Here is a 23,373-nt window from a genome sequence, read left to right as displayed (position 1 = left end):
TGGTTCTAGACTCACCAACATAAGAAACAGGAGCAGAAGTAGGCTATTTGACCCTTCGAGCCTGCTCTGCTATTCAATAAGATCATGGCTGATCATCATGTGTTTCAATTTCCACATTCCCATCTAACCCCAATTACCTTTGATTCCCTTGCCTAACAAGAATCTATCTATCTCTGCCTTAAAAATATTCAATGACCCCACCTCCACCACCTTCTGAGGCAGAGAATTCCAAGTCACACAACCCCCTAAGAGGAAAAAAATTCTCCTCATCTCTGTCCTAAAAGGGCGACACCTAATTTTAAAACAGTGCCTCCTAGTTCTGGACTCACCCACAAGAGGAAACATCCTTTTCATGTCCTCCTTGTCAAGACTGTTCAGGATCTTGTATACTTCAATCAAATCACCCCATAATCTTCTAGATTCCAATGGAAACAAGCCCAGCCTGTCCAATATTTCCTCATAAGACAGCCCGCTCATTCCAGGTATCAATCTCGTAAACCTCATCTGAACTGCCTCCAACGCATTTACATCCTTCCTTAAATAAGGAGACCAAAACCGCGTGCACTATTGGAGATGCAGTCTCACAATGCCCTGTATAACTGAAGCCAGGGGAAACATCCTATCCACATCTACCCTATCATGACCTGTTAGAATTTTGTAAGTTTCAATGAGACCACCTCTCATTCCTTGAAACTGTGGAGAGTACAGGCCCAGTCTCCTCAATCTCTTCTCATAAAACAATCCCGCCATCCCAAGGATTAGTTTGGTGAACTTCTGCTGCACTTTCTCTATGGCAAGTATATCCCTCCTTAGTTAAGGAGACCAAAGCTGTACACGATAATGCAGGTGCGGTCTCACCAAGGCGCTATACAATTGCAGCAAGACATCTTTACTCCTGTCATCCCCTTGCAATGAAGGCCAATGTACATTTGCCTTCCTAATTGCCAGCTGCACCTCCATGCTAGCTTTTTGTGACTCATGAACAAGGACACCCAGGTCCCATTTAGATACCTGCATTTCGAATCTCTCAATATTTAAATACTTTGCCTTTCTGTTTTTTCTACCATTTGTACACACTATATTCCCTCTGCCACATTCATGCCCATTCACTTAGCCTGTCCAAGTCCCCTTGAAGCATCCTTGCATCCTCCTCGCACCTTACATTTCCCCCTAGTTTGGTGTCATCAACAAATTTGGAAATATTACATTTGGTTCCCACATCCAAACCATTTATAGATTGTGAACAGCTGTGGCCCCAGCACTGATCTATGTGGTACCCCACTAGTAACAGCCTGCCATCCTGAGAATTACTCATTTATTCCCACTCTGTTTTCTCTCTCTTACACTAGTATGGATTGAGAATTGGTTATTACCCCCAATCCCATGAGCTCTAATTTTGATTATGAGCCTCCTGTGTGGGACCTTTTCAAAAGCCTTCTGAAAATCCAAATACACCACATCCACTGGTTCTCCTTTATCTATGCTACAAGTAAGATCCTCAAAAAACTCCTCCAGATTTGTCAAACATGATTTCTCTTTTTAAATCCATATTGACTCTACTCAATCATACCATTATTTTCTAAGTGCCCAGCTATCACATCCTTTTATAATAGATTCTAACATTTTCCCTACTACTGACATCAAACTAACAGGTCTGTAGTTCTCCATTTTCTCTCTCCCTCCCTTCTTAAATAGTGGGTTACATTTGCTACTTTCAATTCTGCAGGAACCTACCAGAATCTATCGAATTTTGAAAGATAACCACCAATGCACCCCTACCTCTGTAACCACCTGCTTCAACACTCTGGGATGTAGCTCACCAGGTCCAGGGGATTATCAACCTTCAATTCAATTAATTTTTTGCATAATACCTCTTTATTAATACTAATTTCTTTCAGTTCCTCATTTTCACTAGTATTTCTGGGAGGTTTTCTGTATCCTCCTCAAAGTAATTATTTAGTTTCTTTGCCATTTCCCTATTCTCCATTATAAATTTTCCTCTCTGCCTATAATTGACCCACAATTTATCTTTGCTAATCCTTCCCTTTTCACATACCTGTTGTGAGGTGTTGGGCATAGTTCAGTAGGCCTTAAGATATTTGTAGTCTTAGTTCAACTGTAAATGTTTTTTAACTACTAGAAACTATGTACAAAGGTACAGTAAAGGTCTAAGCTAGGTACTATCTCCATGCTTGGTTCTACACATGGCTCTGTCCAACACTACACTGACCCCTAGGTATGGGTCATGTGCTCTCTTACATCACTGTGTGGGTGGTACTGTACTCAGTCCCACATTAACCCTTTATGTGCCAGATCCTGTGCAACACCTAAAGAGGATTCTACAGTCCACATTTGTTTCTCGCTAGCTTGCATATTCTCTTATTTCCCCTCCCCCCCCCCCCCCCCTTTCTTTATCAGTTTCTTAGTCCTCCTTAGCTGGATTCTAAATTGCTCTCAATCCTTGGGCTTACCACTTTTTTTTCTGGCAACCTTGAAAGCCACTTCCTTTGATCTAATTAAATCTTTAACCTCTTTTGTTGGCCACAGTTGCTTCATTTTTCCTGTTGTGTTTTAGAGGAATGTGCATTTGTAGACCATGTAATAATTCTTTAAATATTAGCCATTTCCTGTCCACTGTCAGTTTTTTTTAGTATATTTTCCCAATCCATCATATCCAACTTGCTCCTCATACCTTCTAGTTTCTTTTATTCAGATTTAAGACCCTAGTTTCAGAATGAATGATGTCCCTTTTAAACCTAATGTAAGTTTCTTGCTTATTATGATCACTATTTTCTAAAGGTTCCTTTACACCAATTAGCCCTTTCTAGATAGTGAGGAAGGCTGCCTGGTTAAGTCACCTTTTGGTGATGCCTGGGATCAATCTTCCATCACCCACCTTCTCAGTGTGGAACCACCTCAACTCAAAGGGACCCCTAAGTACCGGTCCCCTCCCTCTAGGAGGATAAATATCGTACAATCATTAGGAAAATTGGGAGACTGTTTCAACTGAAGAGTAATTGCTTTGTACAATTCGCTGCTGAGGCAAAACGCTAAAATGGATGGTGTCAGTGCGGGCAGGGGCTGTGATTAGCTGTTTGCCTGTACAGAGGAGGAGCTGAGGGATATGGGAGGGTGGGTGGGAGTTGGGGGGTGTATGGGCAGGTGGATGGGTTTGGGGGATACAGGTGGGTGGGGCTATGGATGAATGGGTGGGTGGGGATGGGGGTCTATGGACAGACAGGTTGGGGGGGGATATGGTGTAGGTGATACAGGTGGGTGGGCTACAGATGAATGGGTGGGTGGGGCTGGTGTAGGTGGGGGCGCTGGGAGTTGGGAGTGTGGGGTTTGGGGGCTGGGAGCGTGTGGGTGGGTGGGGCTGGGAGTGTGCGTTGGGCAAATGAACTTGTGCACAGCAAGGTTCCACTGCCCCAGTCCCTGTGCATTCTCTGCTACACATTGAGTAGAGGTTTAGAGGATATTGCTGTGGGCACTAATTCACACAGGCTCTCTTTGGGGAGTGGCACTGTGGATGCTCTTGGTGGTGGAGTTATGATGACCAGGGACCTGGTAACTACAATGAGTCAACAAAGTCAGGAGGGGTGATTTTGAAAGCACTAGGAATTGGTGTTGTTGAGAATGTTTTAATGGATTCTTGTATAATCTGAGATAAACGGAATGAGGTGTGAGTAGGATCTAGAGCAGGGGCTGATGTTGTGCATTGTCAGCCTTATGTAGGAATGTTAGCCAGTATGCATTGAGCTGCTGGGATGTGTATGTTGATAATTGAATGAGCAAGGGGCCCACTCCAGTCAAAAGTCAGAGTAGGGAGCAGTTGGTGCTAACCCTTGACTAATCAGTGTCCTGGTTTCCAACCCAAGGTTGCATTTTGTAGATTAATTATGGGCAATTCTAATCTCAATGTGCCTGAGGGATTATAAAACTGCCCTGTATCTGGCAGTGTGTAAATCTTTATTGTCAGTGTTAGCTGTGGTTGAGTGAGAAGGTCGAGAGTTCATGCCCCACGCTAGAGACTTGGACACACAATCTGAGTTGTGAGCCCTCCTGGAGCAGTACTGAGGGAACACTGCACTGTCAGAGGAGGAGTGTTAAAGAAGGAATGCTGCACTGTTGGAGTAACAGAGGGAGGGGGCAGTATAGGGAGAGTGTTGTGCAGTTGGACGGGCAGTATGGAGAGGTGGAGCTCAGTGCCATCAGAGGGCCAGTACTGGGGGTGAGCTGCAGTATGAGAGGGGCAGTTCCCCTGGCGGTCTCAGCATTTGGGTTTTCTCAGCTGTGTGTTAAGGAGCCTAGATGTTTCTCTACTTCTTGTTTGTTGTGCTCACAGGTTTGTGCCCTGACTGGCTGGACTGGGACCCAAACCAACCTGTGGACAATGCCAGGGAGGCCATGCAGCAGGCTGATGATTGGCTGGGAGTCCCTCAGGTGAGTGTCCGCTTTCTCTCAGTATCTATGTAGGCTCAACTGGTTCTGTGGAGCAAATTCAAGTGGAATCTCTATCACTCATGGCTAAATGTTGGTCCAGTGTAAGACTAAGGATGTGTTGAAGTCACTGAATTCAAGCTTTTGTCTCCTCGCTCATTGCAGTTTTCACTCTTCAAGTCTTCATGCTCACTCTTACTCTTGCTCACTCCTTGCTGTCACTCCAGTCTCACTCCCCCCTGCACTCTATTCTCAATCAGTCACTCTGACCTGGTTCCTCATTCTCTCTCACCTCTGTCTCTTTCCTCCCTATGCAGGTGATTGCCCCTGAGGAGATTGTGGACCCCAATGTAGATGAGCACTCGGTGATGACCTACCTCTCCCAGTTCCCCAAGGCAAAGCTCAAGCCTGGTGCCCCCCTCAGGACCAAAATCAACCCCAAGAAAGCTCGTGCCTATGGACCAGGTAAGGAACATAACAATACAGGAGTCGGCCATTTACCCCTGTTCATCCGTTCAATAGATCATGGCTGATCTGTGACCTAACTCCACACACCCACCTTGCCTTATCCTTTAATGCCTATGGTTAACAAAAATCTATCAGTTTTAAATTTAACACCTGCTCAAGGGCAACTAGGGATGGGCAATAAATGCTGGCCCAGCCAGCGAAGCCCACGTCCCGTGAATGAATTAAAAAAAATATTTTTCCATTTACACAAGAGAGCTCCAAATATCTGCCACCTGTTGTGTGAAGAAGGGTATCCTAATTTCACTCCTGAGAGGTCTGACTCTAATTTTTAAACTATGACCCCTACTTAGTCTTAGACTCCATAGCCAGTGGAAATGGTTTCTCTCTCTACCTACTGTTAACATCTTAAACTTCAATCAAATCACCCCTTTAATCTTCTAAAATTCCAGGAATCTTCTAAAATTCCTTAGTTTCTGTAATCTCTCTTCATAATTCAACCTTTGGAACCCGCGTACCATTATGGTAAATCTCCAAGACCAATATATCTTTCCTAAGGTGTGGTATTAGAATGCTCACAGTACTATCACTAGCAACCCCAGCCCCTGCAGGATATCCCAGGGGTCACCAGAGGTTTGCACCATAAATTTCCCAGTGCCTGAACCTGCGATGTGACTAAGCAACATGGGCCTATTCCCTGGTGTAAGGGACTGTTTGGGTCAGACAGACTGTGCCCATTGACTTGGAACATTACCAAGGTCAGTTTGTTTTGGGCATGCCCTTTGATTTGTGGTAAGGGTTGGCGGTGAGTCTGTCTGGTCCTTCGACCTAGGAATATTACACTGTTGATGTCTGGTCCTATTGGCTGATGTTTGACTTGGTTGCAGGAATCGAACCCCAGGGTAATGTGGTCCTAAAGCCGGCAGAGTTCACAGTGGAGACAATCAATGCTGGCCTTGGGGAGGTCCTGGTCTACGTGGAGGATCCCGAAGGCCACACTGAGGAGGTAATGTGTGTACATCATGGGGTCAGTCTGTTGTGGGAGTGATCTGTGCTCTGCGACGTGGGTATGCCCTGACTGGTGTGGGGCTGGAATTGCACTCGCTACATTTTGCTCACTTCCTGTGTGACCTGGAGTGACTGATACCTGCTCTGGGTGCATGAGTGACCAGTATCGATTCCAGTGGGGAGTGACCATTACTTAGAATCATTTTTTTTCCCTTGTGCAGGCGAGAGTCATCGCAAACAATGACAAGAATCGCACGTACTCCGTGTCCTATGTACCCAAAGTTGCTGGACTTCACAAGGTAATTTTCTGACCATTCATAACAGCCCAGTCTACCGATGATAAGCTTCCTCCCCTCTACACTAACCTGCTTGCACTCCTATAATCCTGCTCTTTGTATAAGAATTCCTGCTGAGATTCTCCCAATTATTAATGAAAGCTCTCATTGCAATGTTTAGGGAAAGCCCCAGAATCCAACAGACCACAGCCTTCTCCACAGGACAGGTTCACTGACCCACCCCATCACCAGAGGAACAAGGGGAGGCCATTCAGCCCCCTTAAGCTTGTTTAGCCATTCAACTATCTGCACATCAAGCCCATATACACAACTTTTCGCCATATCGCTTGAAAAATATTGCCCAACAAAAATCTATCAAGTTTGGTCTTGAAAGTATCAATTGACCTTTAGCATACGCAGGGTTTTGTGGGGGAGAGTGTTCTCACTATCCCTTTGTGAAGAAGTTCTTCCGGAGATCAACCCTGAACTGCTTAGCTCCAATTTTATCTTTTTTTGTTTCTTTTTTTGTTTCTTTCTATTTCTTCCTTTGTTTCTTTCTCTCTTTCTTTCTTTGTTTTTTTTCTCTCTTTCTTTCTTTGTTTGTTTCTCTCTTTCTTTCTTTGTTTTTTTTCTCTCTTTCTTTGTTTGTTTCTCTCTTTCTTTCTTTGTTTCTTTCTCTCTTTCTTTCTTTGTTTGTTTCTTTCTCTCTTTCTTTCTTTGTTTGTTTCTCTCTTTCTTTCTTTGTTTTTTTTCTCTCTTTCTTTGTTTGTTTCTCTTTGTTTGTTTGTTTCTCTCTTTCTTTTTTTTTCTCTCTTTCTTTGTTTCTCTCTTTGTTTCTCTCTTTCTTTCTTTGTTTCTCTCTTTCTTTCTTTGTTTCTCTCTCTCTTTCTTTGTTTGTTTCTCTCTCTCCCTCCCCCTCTCTCTCTCTCTCTCTCTCTCTCTCTCTCCCCCCACTTTCTCTCTCTCTCTCTCCCCCCCTCTCTCTCTCTCTCTCTCTCTCCCCCCCCTCCCTCTCTTCTATCAATGCATTTTAATCATCATAAATATCTCAATTAGATCACCCACTAAGCTTCTAAACTCGAGGGGACTTCAAGCCTAGTCTGTGCAACAAAGTTCATAATTTAAACCTTTAGGCCACGTCTCCTGACTTCTCCATGGAAATGGCACATTTGGCCTTTGCAAAGATTTCCGGAGTTTCTGCTGAAGTTCTGGAAGGAGATAATGGAATCACCAAGGAATTCCCTGCAATTCCCTCCTGTCATTAATCTCATGGTCCATGTGCTCGTTTCTAGGTAACAGTGCTCTTTGCTGGGCAGCAGATTGACAAAAGCCCTTTCAATGTTCACATTGGCATGGCGCTGGGTGATGCCAATAAGGTGACTGCCCGAGGACCTGGCCTGGAACTGAATGGGAATGTGGCGAACAAGCCAACTTACTTCGACATTTACACTGCAGGTAAGGAGCACCTTGAAGTAACACCCCTGCCCTCCTCCATTACCATGGCAAGAACAGTTGGTGGAATTAGGTAGTTTGTGTGGGGGTGTTAGTAACTTGGTTTGTAATGAAGGGGAGAATAGTGGTTTGGTCCTGTGGTCAGAACCTCCAGAGTTTCTTGGTAATGTGCTTTTAAACTTAAACCAAATATTGGATTATGAGATCTTGTTTAGAATTAAATTCAACATTGGAATAAATGTCATTATTTGAAGAATCATAGAATAATGCAGCATATTCAGCCTGTAACACCTGTGCTGACTCTATGGTAAAGCTGTTCAGTTTAGTCTCACTTCCCAGCCTTTTCCCTATAATCCTACAAAAATCCTCTTCAAGTACATGTCCAGTTGTAACAGTTCCTATGGAATCTGATTCCACATTGCAGGTAGTGTGATCCAGATCATAACAATCTCATGGAGAAGAAATTTTGTCTTATTCCCCCTCTAGTTCTCTAGCAAAATTATTTTAAATCTTTGACCTCTGGCTATTGACCCACTTACCAAAGGGAACAAAACCTCCCATAATTTTGATTAAACTTCTCCGCTCTAATGAGAACAGTCCCTTCTCCAATCTCTCAGATAACTGAACTTCCTCACCTTTGGTATCATCCTGATAAACTGTTTGTAGTCTCCAGGGACTTGGTATACTTCCTAAATTTGGATGTTCAGTATGGTACACAATACTCCAGCTGAGGACTCACCTGTGATTTGTAAAGGTTTAACATGATTTCCTTGTTTTTGTATTGAATGTCCTTATTTAGAAAGCCAAGTATCTTGTACCTTATCAATTAGCTCTGCTGCATTCAAAGATTTGTGAATATGTACTTCAGATCCTCAAAATAATACCATTTAGCTGATATGATACTGTCTCTCCATGTTGTTCCTCCCAAAGAGCATATCTATCAGAAATTGAATCTACCATGTGTCTGCTCATTTCATGAATCTATGTTTGTCCTCCTGAAGTCTGCTCACTGTTTACTGTATTGCTAAATTTTGTATCATTTGAAAACCTTGAAATTGTACTCCCTATATCCATGTCCAGGTCACTTAAATCTAAAACAAGAAAAGCAATGGTACTAATATCGGTAAAAACAAAAAACTACTGCGGATGCTGGAAATCCAAAACAAAAACAGAATTACCTGGAAAACTCAGCAGGTCTGGCAGCATCGGTGGAGAAGAAAAGAGTCGATGTTTCGGGTCCACACGACCCTTCAACAGAACTGAAGTATATATACTTCAGTTCTGTTGAAGGGTCGTGTGGACCCGAAACGTCGACTCTTTTCTTCTCCACCGATGCTGCCAGACCTGCTGAGTTTTTCCAGGTACTAATATCGGCCCCCATTGGGTCCCCACTTCATATAACTTTCCAGTTGGCGAGGAAAAAATCCATTCATCACTATTCCATGCCTCCTATCCCCTAACCAATTTTGTATCCAAGTTACCAATGCTTGTTTAACACAGTGCTTTTATTTTTTGAATAAGTCTGATATATGAGATACTTTATCAAATGTCTTTTGAAAGTTCATATATCTACACCACACTACCTCCATTAACCCTTCCTGTTTTGTTCTTCAAGGGATTCATTTCCTTTAGTCTGACTTTATTTGCCATTAACAAATCTGTACTGGGTGCCCCTTATTAAGCCATGCTTATCCAAGTGTGAATTTATCTTGTCTTTTGACAATGGTCTCCGGTAGTTTTCCCACCACTGACATTACACCACTGATTTGGCTGTAGTTGCCAAGTTTAACCCTCTCCATTTTTGTGGTGTAACAATTACAGTCTCTAGTTGTCTTCTGATTCTATCAGATTTACTGCTTGGTTCAAAGAACAATCTAGAAATGAGTTCATAACCCACCTGTTGAAGGTGTTGCTGGATCATAACCATTTATGTAACCAAATATAACCATTTGCCTTTTAACCTATGCTGACCCCTGCCATTTACCATCAGGTGCTGGATCGGGAGATGTTGGGGTTGTTATTGTTGATCCCCAGGGCCGACGAGACACAGTGGAGGTGATCCTGGAGGATAAAGGTGACAGTGTTATGCGCTGTACCTACAGGCCGCTGCTTGAAGGCCCTCACACCATTTACGTGACCTTCGCTGGGGCCATGATACCCAAGAGCCCTTTCACTGTCAATATTTCAGAAGGTAAGTCCCACAGGTGGGCTTTTTCTGTGTGAGGCAGGTCTTCTCTGGACCCTTGTCCTCCTCGTTTCGCTGTCGCTCTTGAGACAAGCAAGCAACAGCTCAGGGTGGGTGGGTGTGGACGGTTGGGTAGTGGGAAGGAAGCTCCGGCTCAGACGGGGAGGAAGGAATGGAGTTCAGGATGGTGTAAAGAAGGGGCACAGGATGGATGGAAGCTGGGAGAGAGGTAAATAAGTGGGGGTTCGGCGGGGCAAAGGGCTTGAATGGGGTGGGGGGAGAAAAAACTGGGGCTTGGAGGAGAGGAAGAGGCTGGGGAAAAGTGAAGGGGAAGGAAGAAGAGGCTGGGGCTTGGAAGGAGGCTGGATTCTGGAAGTGGGGGAAGAGGCCAGGTCTCAAAGTGGGAAAAGGGTGAGAGTGGGAAATGGGGAGAGAGAGAGCTGTGGCGAGTGAGGTAGAGCGCATAAGGGCTGGGGGAGATCAGAACTGTCACTGACGCTTTGAACCTTAATGCCCCTGTTTGCAATCTTTGTTAATGCCCCAAACACAGAATTGTGGATTAGTTATTTTTCTTTGGGAAAAGTTGATGTTCAGAACGTGTTAAATGAAGCTCAAAAGTCAAAGGGATGAATCTGACCGGGTTTTTCGGGTGTGTGTTTGTGTGTAAAAGACTTTCATTTTGCACCTTGAATGTCCCAAAGTGCTTTATAGTCAATGAAGTACTTTTGAAATATAGTCGCTGTTGTAATGTAGGAAATACAGCAGCAAATTTTCACATAGCAAACTCTCAAATCAGCAATGTGATAATGACCGGATAATCTAGTTTTCTTTTTAGTGATGTTGAGTAGTGAATATTAACTAGGACACTGGAAATAATTCCCCTGCTGATCTTCAAATAGTGCTGTGGAGGGAGTGACTGTTTAAGGTAGTGGATGGGGTGCCAGTCAGGCAAACCACTTTGTCCTGGATGGTGTCGAGCTTCTTTGAGTGTTGTTGGAGCTGCACTTGTCCAGACAAGAGGAGAGTATTCCATCACACTCCTGACTTGTGCCTTGTCGATGGTGGACAGGATTTGGGGAGTCAGGAGGTGAGTTACTCTCTGTAGAATTACCAGCCTCTGATCTACTCTTGTAGCAACAGTATTTATATGGCTGGCCCGGTTCAGTTTCTGGTTGATGGTAACTCTCAGGATGTTGGTAGTGGGGGATTCAGTGGGTACTGCCTTTGTAGGACTGCTTAGTGCAGTTGAGAGTGAAATGACTGTAATGGTCACCTGTCAAAGGATAAGGATGGCTAATGTGATTAGTTAGTGTGGATGTGAAGTTGGCTGATGCAGTTAGCTGGAGGGTAAGGTTGGGCAGTGAGTTGGTGCATCAAGAAAAATTCCTTTTTTGGTTTGTTCCCTTTGAATATGAGACAAGTTGAGGTGGGAACTCTTGGGGTTGCAGCTTCTTGAACATAAAATTGCTCCCACCTTTATTTTTTTTTCCTCCATGCCCCCGCCCCACGTTCCAACTGGAATGCAGGAACCCACACAAATCTTCATCATGCACTCTGTTACATCTTATTTCATCTTCTCTTCCTTATGATTTGTGCTTGGACCGACCCCAGGAGACCCCTCTCTGACCCAAGTTGCTGCTCCAGTTATGATTGTTCCTCAGTCCATCCGCACCCCACCAGCAGACAAGGCAAAGAAAGCTCCACCCCCTCCTCCCAAACCCAAACGACCACGTCAGTATTAGCCTGCGATTGAGTGTCTGCCTGTGCTTGTGTCTGGGTGAGGGCCATGAGCCCTGCTTCTGTCTGAGCGAAGGCCACTGATTGTGCTTATCTCTGAAATGAGGGCTATTGGTTGTGCTTCTGTCTGAGCAAGGGATGCTACAATGGGTCACTGCAGACCCTGGAAAGGGTTGGGGTGGCGCGGGAGGGGGTCTGGCGGGTGGTGGTGTTTTCATTCGCTTGATTGTCAGTGCAGGCTCTGTGGGTGGGGGAATGAAGGGTTTCATTGGCTCATTTGTGCAGGCCCCTAAGGGGGTTGTTTGGCTCCACTTTGCCGGTCCTTACTAACCTGGAATGTGATTGGTCAGTAGCTTAGAGCACTAATGCAACAATATTGAATTCTGAAAGGAGTGAGTTGGCTGCCACGTTTTGCTGAAATGTCTCTGAACTCCGGCTGTGTTTTGTCCTGAGAGAAACAGCTTGTGATGGAGATTTTTATGCGTTCCTTTTCCAGAATGGCTTCCTTTTCTCTCTGTGGTCATCAATCTTTCAATAATTTTGTTAATTAGTGGAGGTGGGGAAGTCATGTTATTAAAATCTCCAGCAATCATGCCAAACAGAGTTGGCTACCTGACCTCTGTACGAAGCTGCCTCTGATCATGAAGCTGGCTCAACATCTGTTTGTGTGGAGATGAGAGATCGGCATCTTGCTCTAAGTCAGGGATGTGATCAGGGGCCAGAAACCCTGGCTGATTTTCGCCTCTCTATAAAGGGTCCTGTGACTTATGGCACAGAACCACAATGAGGGTAGAAGGTTCACTTGCTGAGCATGTAGTGAGTCTTGCTCCTTCAATCCTTGTGTAACCAGAGTTTCTGCTGTGACTGGGAGATGGGAGCCCCTTGTCTCAGTATAGCTCACTCCAAGGTTAAAGGAACAGTGTGGTACGACTGGCAGTGGGTAAGGCGGGAGGGTGCTTTTGCCCCGGTTTGTCAGCACTAACATAAACCCTGTGTGTTTCTGGCAGCATGCAACCCGAATGCATGTCGTGCCTCAGGGAGAGGTCTTCAGCCCAAAGGAGTGCGAGTGAAGGAGGTGACCGACTTCAAAGTCTTCACCAAAGGAGCAGGAACAGGCGAACTGAAGGTTGTCATCAAAGGACCCAGTAAGTCGGGGAGGGGCGGGTGTGGGTGGGGTGGGGGATGGAAGGGTTTTGTATTTCCTGGGAGAGAGGGATGCAGTGTAGCCTGGCATGGGGTGGCGTCAGTGTGGCTCAGTACTACCCTGCCATGGATCAGTCTGCTTCCTGCCATCCTCCTCTCCCATGTGTTTAATTTTGACTTTTCCTGGGACTTGGCAAATTTATAGATAAATGATTGAAATTGGCAGATTTATTTTCAAATCTTGTTACACTAGTGCAAAGATGGATAGTTACTGTACATTCCCAGTAGGTGCGCACACTGCTGCTGCCCCCTACTCTCTACCCTGTGGCTGGTCCAGGAATTGTGTTGGTTTCAGTGACTGGTGTCTCTCTCTATTACGAATGTGATGAGAATCACCAGCTAACTGAGACCTTGAAAGAAAAGCTGCTAAATATTGGGGGGTGCAGAAGTGATCTGCTCCTCTCTCCTACTGTGCAGACATACGGGATTCACTGACTGACTAACCATCAGTCAGGACACCTGATTCCTATCGATGAAGCCTATAAAAGGTGAGAAACTCTCAGTAACACATACTACCTGGTGATTATTCTCTTCCAGAGGGCACAGAGGAGTCTGTGAAAGTTCGAGATGTTGGTGATGGTGTCTATGAATGTGAATATCACCCAATGATTGGGGGGAAATACGTGGTGACCATCACTTGGGGCGGTTATGCCATTCCGAGGAGGTGAGTCACACTTGGTCATTTTGTATTTTCAGAAATTTAATTCAGTGGCTGAATTGGAGCAATGATACCAAAATCACAAGATGAACAATTGTGGTGGGGCTGTGCTTCCCATGTAATAGAGGTTATGAGTCTCTCACCAATCATGACACCTAAATCATTTCTATACAAATCTGAGAATTGCAACAGATCCCAGCACCTTCATTAGAATCCCAAGGCCCGAATGATCCCCATCCACCACCACTCTCCTCCGTCTGGCTGAACTTGTTCTCTTACTGAACAATTTCTCCTTAAACTCGTCTCACTTCCTCCAAATAAAAGGTGTGGCTATGGGTACCCGCATGGACCCCAGTTATGCCTGTCTCTTTATGGGGTATGTGGAACATTCCTTGTTCTAGTCCTACTCAGGCCCCCTCCCACAACTCTTTCTCTGGTGCATTGATGACTGTTTTGGTGCCGCTTCATGCTCTCGTCTGGACCCCTCCATCACTTTCACATGGCCCAGTACTGACACTTCCCTTCCCTCCCTTGACCTCTCTGTCTCAATTTCTGGTGATAGATTGTCCACCAATATTCATTACAAGCCCACTGACTCCCACAGCTACCTCGACTACAGCCCCTCACACCCCGCTTCCTGTAAGGACTCCATCCCATTCTCTCAGTTCCTTCGCCTCCGTCGCATCTGTTCCGATGATGCCACTTTCCAAAACAGTTCCTCTGACATGTCTTCCTTCTTCCTTAACCGAGGTTTTCCACCCCTGGTAGTTGACAGGGCCCTCAACCATGTCCGACCCATCTTCCACGCCTCTGCCCTCACACGTTCCTGTCCCTCACAGAACCATGATAGGGTCCCCCTTGTCCTCGCTTTTCACCCCACCAGCCTCTGCATTCAAAGGATCATCCTCAGCCATTTCCACCAACTCCAGCATGATGTCACCACTAAACAGATCTTCCCTTCACCACTCACTACCCTGTTGTCATCGTTCCCCCCCGCCAACCCCGTGCCGGTCAGCATTCCATAGGGACCGCTCCCTCCGGGACACCCTGATCCACTCCTCCTCCATCACCCCCTACACCTCAACCCCCTCCCACGGCACCTTCCCATGCAACCGCAGAAGGTGCAGCACCTGCCCCTTGACTCCTCCCCATCACCACCACCACCACCGTCCAAGGGCCCAAACACTCCTTTCAAGTGAAGCGGCATTTCACTTGCACTTCCCTTAATTTAGTCTACTGCATTCGCTGCTCCCAATGCGGTTTCCTCTACATTGGAGAGACCAAACGCAGACAGGGTGACCGCTTTGCGGAACACCTTCGGTCTGTCCACAAGCATGACCCAGACCTTCCTGTCGCATGCCATTTCAACACTCCACCTGCTCTCATGCCCACGTGTCCGTCCTTGGCCTGCTGCAATGTTCCAGTGAAGCTCAACGCAAACTGGAGGAACAGCACCTCATCTTCCGACTAGGCACTTTACAGCCTTCTGGACTGAATATTGAGTTCAACAACTTCAGATCATGAACTGTCTCCTCCATCCTCACCCCTTTTTGATCCCATATATATATATATATATATATTTCCCACCTATTTCGATTATTATTTTAAAAATTTATTTCTATTCATTGTTTTATCCCCGCCTTTTAGCCTATTTCGATCTTTTTTCCCCCACCCAACCCCCACTAGGGCCATCTGTCAGTTGCTCATCCTGCTTTCTACTCTTAATGTCACCATTAGCACCTCCTTTTAGCCAGTGTCACCACCATCAACACCCATTCGAATTTTTGTTTATGACATCTTTTCCAATCTCTCCTTTGCCTCCACCTATCACTGGCCTTCTATCCAGCTTCACCTGTCCCACCAACCCCCCCTTAAACAGTATATATTTCACCACATTTCTACTTCTCTTTAGTTCTGAAGAAGAGTCATATGGACTCGAAACGTTAACTCTGTCTTCCTCTCCACAGATGCTGTCAGACCTGCTGAGTTTTTCCAGCAATTTTTGTTTTTGTTTCAGATTTCCAGCATCCGCAGTATTTTGCTTTTACCTTCATTAGAAGGACCTGGCTCCCTCTGAAGGGGCAGTGGGTCAGACTCTGGGACCTTAAATTGATGTTTTCGTTTCACAAACACACAGAAGTGTGTCAGAATACTCCACAAGGAATAAATATTGACCAGAACTTTGCTCTTTTTAGGAATAGTGCCGTGGGATCTTTTACATTCAGTGGAGGGGACAGATGGGTTTGCAATTTACTGTCCCAGCTTAAAGACTGCCCCTTTAAGAGCACAGCACTTCCTCAATACTGCACTAGGAGTGTCAACCTAGCTTCTGGGTTCAAGTGTCTCGACTAGGACTCGAAGACATAGCTTCTAACTCGGAGAGCATGCTACCCACTGATCAGTTTGGGTGGTTTCTCTTTCTTTGCAAGGCGAACAATGTAAAGCAATATGAGATGTTGATCGCTGGCTGTACTGACTTCTGACTGTTTGATTCCTCAGCCCTTTCGAGGTGCAGGTTGGACCAGAAGCTGGTGCCCAGAAGGTGCGAGCCTGGGGGCCAGGCCTGGAGACTGGCGTTGTGGGCAAGTCTGCTGATTTTGTAGTAGAAGCGATTGGAACTGAAGTTGGGACACTGGGTAAGCATTGTGTCTGTTGCTGAAGCTTCAGGACCAGTAGAAAGGCCTCAACTCGCGCTGCACTAGTTCAGATCCAAATGCCAGGCCCTGTCTATTCTCTTCACTCAAGTCTTTTATCTTTCTATTTCAACCCAGTATCTTTCTATTTTAACCCAGTCCCCAATGGCACAAAAATTGTCTAACAGCACAATTAACAAAATGTCACAGTGCATCAAGTGGATCTTTACTCTGTATCTAATCCTGAGTTGTACCTGCTCTGGGAGTGTTTGTGTTTCACCAGTCTATACGTTCTTCTTTTTTTGTGAATGGTTTCAATTTTTCTGCTCTTTCTCCAGGTTTCTCCATTGAAGGCCCCTCTCAGGCTAAGATCGAATGTGATGATAAAGGGGATGGGTCATGTGATGTGCGATACTGGCCCACTGAGCCTGGTGATTATGCAGTGCATGTGATCTGTGATGATGAAGATATTAAGGATAGTCCGTTCATGGCTCACATCCTCCCTGCAAACAATGAATGCTTCCCAGAGAAGGTGTGTGAGGGACTCTGTGTTTGGGGTATGGGTGTGCACAAAACTCTGGGATCAGTGCTGGGTCCCAGGGGTTAGTCCTGAGTCTGTTCTGTTCTTTTGGTTATAAAGATTTTAGAACTGAACATCATTTTGAAATTTGCTGTCAACACGTACCAAACAGTGAAGAGGAGAGTGAAAAATTTCATGAAGTTGGATGGACAGGTTTGCAGAAAGGGCAAACAGATAGCAAATGCAGTTACATGTGGAGGAATGTGTAGTCAAGGAGGTCACTGAGATTGAGGAGAGATTAGGAAATATATTTTGCACAGAGGATTGGAGTGCAGAATGACTGGCCACATGCAGTGCTTAAGACAAAGACCATTGCCTTTTTTTTAAAGGAAAATTGAATAAATGAAGCAAAGGAAGATGCAGAGCTGTGGCAAAAGTGTAGGGCAGTGGCATTAATTTGGGGTTGTGCCACTAAAGAGCTGGCAGGATGGGCTAAGTGGTCTCCTATGCTGTAAACTTGTAATGGTTCTGCCTACAATCCTGAGTTACAAACACCAAAATAATGCTTTAGGATTATTGGTGTGTTCTGAAAAGGGAGACTGCCAATTCTATAGCACTTTTCATGACCTCAGAACTTCATAGTCAATAAATTACTTTGTAATATAGGAAACACGGCAGCTAATTTGTGCACAGCAATGAATTAAACAACTGTAAGAACATAGAGAGGGAGGTTTTGCTACAGTGCTAAAAAGCTCTGGTTAGACCACACCTGATTATTTTGTACAGTTCTGTGTACCACACATTGAAAGGGATAAATTGGCCTTGGAAGAAGTGCCATGCAGATTCAATAGGGCTGCAAGGGTTAATTTTGTACATTACTCCTATTTTCTATGAACCACATAATCTGTTTGTGTTGTTGGTTAAGGGATAAATATTGGCGAGGTCACTGAGGAGAACTCGCCTGATCACCTTTCGGTAGTGTCATGGAATATTTTACAGACTAGACAAGCAACAGCCTGACATAGTCATACTCACCAAATCATACCTTACAATGTCCCAGACACCACAATCCCCATCCCTGGGTTTGTCCTGTCCCACCGGCAGGACAGATCCAGCAGAAGCAGCAGCACAGTGGTATACAATTGGGAGGCTGTTGCCCTGGGAGTCCTCCAACATTGACTCCAGACCCCATGAAGTCTCATGGCATCAGGTCAAACACTGACAAGGAAACTTCCTGTTGATTACCACCTACTGCACTCCCTCAGCTAATGAATCCATATCCTCCATGTTGAACCCCCACTTGGATGAAGCACTGACAGTAGTAAGGGTGCAGAATGTACTCTGGGTGGGGACTTCAATGGCCATCATCAAGAGTGGCTCAGTAGCACCACTACTGGCCAGAGCTGGCTGAGTCCTGAAGGACATATCTGCTAGACTGGACCTATGGGAGGTGGTGAAGGAACCAACATTAGAGAAAACCTGCTAGACTTTGTCCTCGCCAATCTACATCAGATACATCTGTCCAAGATGGTATAGGTAGGAGTGACCATTGCACAGTCCCTGTGAAGACAAAGTCCCGTCTTTGAGCATGCCCCCAATGTTATGTGGCACTACCACTGTGCCAAATGGGATAGATTCAGAACAGATCTAGCAATTCGATGCTGGGCATCCATGAGGTGCTGTGGGTCATAAGCAGCAGCAGAATTGTAATCAACCACAATCTGTACCTCCATGGCCTGGCATATCCCTCACTCTACCATCAAGCCGGGGGATCAAATTGGGTGTTTAATGAAGAATACAGGAGGGCATGCCAGGAGAAGCACTAGGTGTACCTAAAAATGAGGCATCCACCTGGTGAAGCTACAACACAGGACTGCTTGCATGAGAAAGCAATCCCACAACCAACAGGTTGGATCAAGAAGGCAACTTACCATCTCAAAGGCAATTGGGGATGGGCAACAAATGCTGGCCTTGCCAATGATGTCAACATCCCATGAAAAGAAAAAACATCCACTCTAGAGAGCAGAGGGGACCTCCGTTTAATGTTTCAACTGAAGGATAGCACCTTTGACAGTGCACCACTCCTCTACTGTGCCTTCGACAGCACAGCGCTCTCGGTACTGACCTGAATTGTTGGATTATGTGCTACGTGCAGTAGCTCAAGAAGGCTTGTTGCCACCTTCTCGGGCAATTAGGGATGGGCAGTAAATGCCGGCCTTGCCAATGATTGCCATACCCCGTGATTAAATTTTAAAGAAAGTCATGAGAATTGAAGGTGAAAATTGAAGAGATGATGGTTTTCTTCAAATACTTCAGAAGCAAAGCCACTACATGAGAGTTAAACGTCTGGTCCAATGCAATGCTAGCCCAGCCCAGTCCCTGTTTGCTTCTACTGCTTGCTGCTGTTACTGGGTGAGTTCATGGCTCATTATGTTGTCTCATTAAGTATTCTTGTTCTTTAGGTGAAGGCTTTTGGCCCTGGTCTGGAACAGACTGGCTGCATCGTAAACAAACCAGCAGAGTTCACCATTGATGCTCGGGCAGCAGGCAAGGGAGAACTCAAAATCTATGCACAGGTAATGCTTCAAAGTCTTGACCAATGGCATTGATGATGTTTTGGGGCTGGTATATAACCAGGTGGGTGGAGCTATGGGAGGTACCTGTCACTGGATCAGATTTGCTGATTCATTAGCAGATGGGTGGCTGGGATGGGCAGAGGGGACAGCTCTGTAGGGAGCCAGTTCTGTTTGTGTGGACAGATACCTGAAAATCAAACACTTCACAGGGTAAAGGGAGGATGTTGGGGGAGAAAGTTAACACCTTCAGGGGAGGGGAATTTTATTTGCTCTTCAGTATTAAATGAACTGTTAATTTGGAGGTGGGGGCGCTGCCTATTTTACTAGGTGGAGATTCACTGCTTCTGATTAACATGCTATAATTATTTTCTCTCTTTCTCTTTCAAACCCCACAACAGGATGCAGAAGGTGTTCCCATTGATATTCAGATCAAAGATAACCGAGACAACACGTTTATGTGTGTGTATGTGCCTCGGAAGCCCATCAAACACACCATCATCATCAGCTGGGGTGGCGTCAACATCCCAAACAGTCCTTTCAGGGTAAGAGAGGAGTATGTGAGCTGATTAGACAGAACCGGAGTTAGACTGGTGTGAGGGGCTAGAAACAAACCCAATGACTGACCCGGACAGAGTTGGGAGACAGAGATTGGCGAATCAGTGAGATGGAGATGGGCAGTGGGGGAGGTAACTGAAGGGAGGGAGGAAGTGAGACATAGTGGTGAACCCTGTTGCAGAATGTGAGATTCATTTCAACATGCAATTAACTGATTTTACAATGTAAATTTGGAATGGATTGTCACACTTTACATGTCCTGTGTGTCTCATTTACTGGGCCATTGCTTTTCACTGTTACACCCCCTGGACTGACCACATACTAATTTCTTTGTACTTCATGTGCTGCAGGTATCTGTGGGTGAAGGCTGTCATCCACAGAAAGTCAAGGTGTATGGACCAGGTGTGGAGAAAACTGGACTCAAGGCCAATGAACCCACATATTTCACTGTGGACTGTAGTGAGGCTGGACAAGGTGAGTCTCTTTGTGGTGCAGGCTGTTTAATTCTTGTTTGTATGCAAAAAGGAGAGAGGGATAAACCCAGGAAATATCAGCTGGTTAGCCTCATTTCAAAGGTGGGGAAACCAGACACATTACATTTGGAAAAGTTACTGGCTAATAAATGAAAGTCAGCAAGGAAATGTTAAAGATAAATCGGGATTGAACATTTGAGCTATTTTGGTGTATTGGCGAGAGTTGTTGAGGCTAACGCAACTGATGTGTATATGGACTTTATAAGGTGGTTGTCAAAGTACCACATAATAAATTTGTTAGCATTATTCAAGTCTATAATAAAGGAAACATGGCAGCTTGGATAAAAAATTGGCTAAGGAACAGAAAGGAGTTTGGGGATGGGGTAATGGGAATGTTAGGGGTTGGGGGCTGAGGCGTCAGTGCTGAGGAGACACAGGGTCCTTGACAATCTGGGAACTGGGAGGTGGTAAATATGAAAGATGGCAGAGCAGCTGCTTTGCTCCATTGCCAAACTGGACCCACTCACTCCTGCTTGGGGCACGTCTCTGGCTGTCTCACTCTGAAGGGTTCCCTCCATCACATCTTCACTCTGCGTGCTGGGATTGTCCTTTTCTTGGTCTCAACTGTTCTCTCCTTTTGACAAGGTGATGTGAGCATCGGCATTAAGTGTGCCCCGGGAGTCGTGGGACCTGCTGAGGCCGACATCGATTTTGACATCATTAAGAATGACAATGACACTTTCACAGTGAAGTACACCCCTCCAGGACCAGGGCGCTATACCATCATGGTGCTGTTTGCTGACCAGGTACAACAAACGAAGCTTTGTCCTTGTTATACATTCAGTTTAAATTCTCATTAGCTTCTGCTGAGAAGGCTGCAAGTTATATTGTGAAGGGAAGCAGCAGCTGAACTTTCTCCCCAGTACAGGAGACATCTCTAGGAACATTAGGAGGCCCCTCCATTAGATCATGGCTGATTTGCTCCTTTGCTCCATGTCCCATAATACCCTCACCCAAGGCTGTACTACTGTAACATAACTTAAATCCCTTTGTAATTTGGCCCTCTTGACACAAAGGCCAACTTTCCATTAGCCCTTTCAATAATGTATAAGGCTCAATCAACGCTAGAAGAGCTGAAGTTAGATCCACCAGATTTCTGGCTCCTGGAGCACATGAGGTCAAGTTGATCTGGTGTTTGTGAGGACTCTCAGATCTTGACAAATTAAACAAAAAAGTACAGCTGGTTTGATTCTCTTTCTGGTGTTATCCAAGGTTTAGTGATTGTGGGTTCAAGTCTCATCCTAGAGATGAGTGCATAACCAGGCCAACACTCCCGCTGCAGGTACTGCTGCGCTCTTGAGGTACGGTCTTTCTGATGAGTAAACTAGTCAGTCAGTTTTGCGCCCCCCCCCCCACCTCGCCTCAAAACCTGCTCCCTACAGCTGACCTCTGCCCCTGTGTCTCACTTATTCTAACAAGTTTCTGTCCAATTTATCCTGCAGGAAATTCCCATCAGCCCATTCCGTATTAAAGTGGAGCCGTCACATGATGCGGGCAAGGTGAAGGCTGAAGGTCCCGGGTTGAGTCGGACTGGTGAGGAGAAGCTAATTGATTGTGTGAGCGCCTGTAGTCAGACCAAGGGTCACCAACGCTCCCAGGACTGTCTTGGACTCGCTAGAATTAAAATTAATCTCCTGGACCCTGGAGCGAGCAACCACCAGGGAGAGAATTCATTGGGACTTAAATTCTGCCCACTGTTTTATTTTTCATCCCGCAGGTGGGCGCACACCCGACCTGAACGGGAGTGAAATAATGCACGATGACGTTGGCTGAGTGTCCCGATGTCATTGTGCGCACACACGATCTTTCAATCGGCGGGCGCGCACTAGAGGTGGCAGTGCGCATGCCAACAATGAAGAGGCCCTATTAAGGCCCTTTAGCATTTAATTAAATTGTATTTTTCGCTGTCCGCTCAACCATTCAGTTGGTGGCCAGATGAATAGACCAGGCGGCCTTTGCATTTTTCGCGAAACCTCATCCATGGCGGGCGGGGTGGGGGGGGGGGGGGGACTGAGTCACATGTGGGGACATGTTTATATCATTTGTAAAAAGTTTATTTTTGTATTTAAAAAATCTTCAGCTTCCTGAGGCAGCTCTGCAGCTCTGTGCCTTCAGGGAGCTTTCAGTGCGCGCTCCCCCATGCATGCGCACACTTCAATGCTCACACTCACCCCACCCCAGCAGCGCTAAGCGTTTCAGTGCGCCTCTCACGCTGGCAGGCCGTTAATTGGTCAGAACCCGATCGTGGGCGGCAGTTGATCTTGCGGGAGCTCCTGGGCCTGCCCAATGAGGGGAACATCCGGCCCAGTGTCTCTTTTTTGGCTTTTATTCAGTATAAATATGGGGATTGGATAAAAGGCTGTTGGACCATCTGGAGGTGGGATGTTGTGATGAAATCTCCAGGAATAAGTCTAACTCAGTCTTGTATTATTGGGGTTGGCAACTATTAGTTCATCCCAGTCCGAGAATAGTCTTGCACTTCCTGTAGGTGTTGGATCAGTAGGAGACTTAAATTGCAACAAATCGGATATGCCCCCCTCCCCGCCATCCCACACAATCCATGGCCACTGGACCAGCAGTAGTGTGAATACAAAGAGCGAGAGAGGTTAAAACCCACTGGCACAGACTGACCCCCAGTAATTAGGTAACAATAATGACTTCACATGGTGCTGTCAGATGCAGAGTGGGCTGTGTGGAGTGCTGGGAACAGGATACAAGGTGCTCCTGGTGCTGTGCTGTGCTCTGAGTAGGGCTGTGTGTATTGCTTACAGGTGTTGAGGTCGGGAAACCCACTCACTTCACTGTCTACACTAAGGGAGCTGGCAAAGCCACACTGGATGTGCAGTTCACCGGAGCTGCAAAGGGAGAGGCTGTCCGTGACTTTGAAATCATCGATAACCATGACTACTCGTACACTGTGAAATACACTGCCGTGCAGCAGGTAGGAGCGGGTTTGAGGGGCAGTGGAGTGGAGGGCAGGGCTAGGGAGTTGTACCCAATCAGGCAGTGCCAGGGTTTGGGGGCTTTGTACCCGGGGAGCAGTGTTGGGTTTTAGGGGGTTTATACCTGGGACGTCATTGCTGAGGGTTGCGGGGGCGGGGGTGATGGGTTTGTACCCGGAGGGGGTAGTGCT

The 23,373-nt window shown here is 45.9% G+C and overlaps 1 protein-coding gene across 2 annotated transcripts in view; it reads left to right on the top strand.

Annotated features, from left to right (window-relative positions):
- The window catches only part of flncb (filamin C, gamma b (actin binding protein 280)), a 77,154-nt gene that overhangs the window by 18,505 nt on the left and 35,276 nt on the right, over window positions 1-23,373 (top strand). For both annotated transcript variants that reach the window (XM_078553162.1, XM_078553161.1), the window contains exons 3-18: window positions 4,346-4,443; window positions 4,758-4,905; window positions 5,793-5,911; window positions 6,135-6,212; window positions 7,481-7,643; window positions 9,631-9,831; window positions 12,570-12,707; window positions 13,303-13,429; window positions 15,923-16,059; window positions 16,395-16,588; window positions 19,039-19,152; window positions 19,551-19,694; window positions 20,058-20,181; window positions 20,826-20,986; window positions 21,683-21,773; window positions 23,012-23,181. In XM_078553162.1, the coding sequence (XP_078409288.1) occupies window positions 4,346-4,443; window positions 4,758-4,905; window positions 5,793-5,911; window positions 6,135-6,212; window positions 7,481-7,643; window positions 9,631-9,831; window positions 12,570-12,707; window positions 13,303-13,429; window positions 15,923-16,059; window positions 16,395-16,588; window positions 19,039-19,152; window positions 19,551-19,694; window positions 20,058-20,181; window positions 20,826-20,986; window positions 21,683-21,773; window positions 23,012-23,181 (2,207 nt within the window). The remainder of the gene's footprint in view (window positions 1-4,345; window positions 4,444-4,757; window positions 4,906-5,792; window positions 5,912-6,134; window positions 6,213-7,480; window positions 7,644-9,630; window positions 9,832-12,569; window positions 12,708-13,302; window positions 13,430-15,922; window positions 16,060-16,394; window positions 16,589-19,038; window positions 19,153-19,550; window positions 19,695-20,057; window positions 20,182-20,825; window positions 20,987-21,682; window positions 21,774-23,011; window positions 23,182-23,373) is intronic.

This window comes from Cetorhinus maximus, chromosome 12 (assembly GCF_964194155.1).
Source record: "Cetorhinus maximus chromosome 12, sCetMax3.hap1.1, whole genome shotgun sequence".
NCBI lineage: Eukaryota > Metazoa > Chordata > Chondrichthyes > Lamniformes > Cetorhinidae > Cetorhinus > Cetorhinus maximus.
Note: the sequence above shows the minus strand (reverse complement) of the source record. Positions and strands in the feature narration are given on the sequence as shown.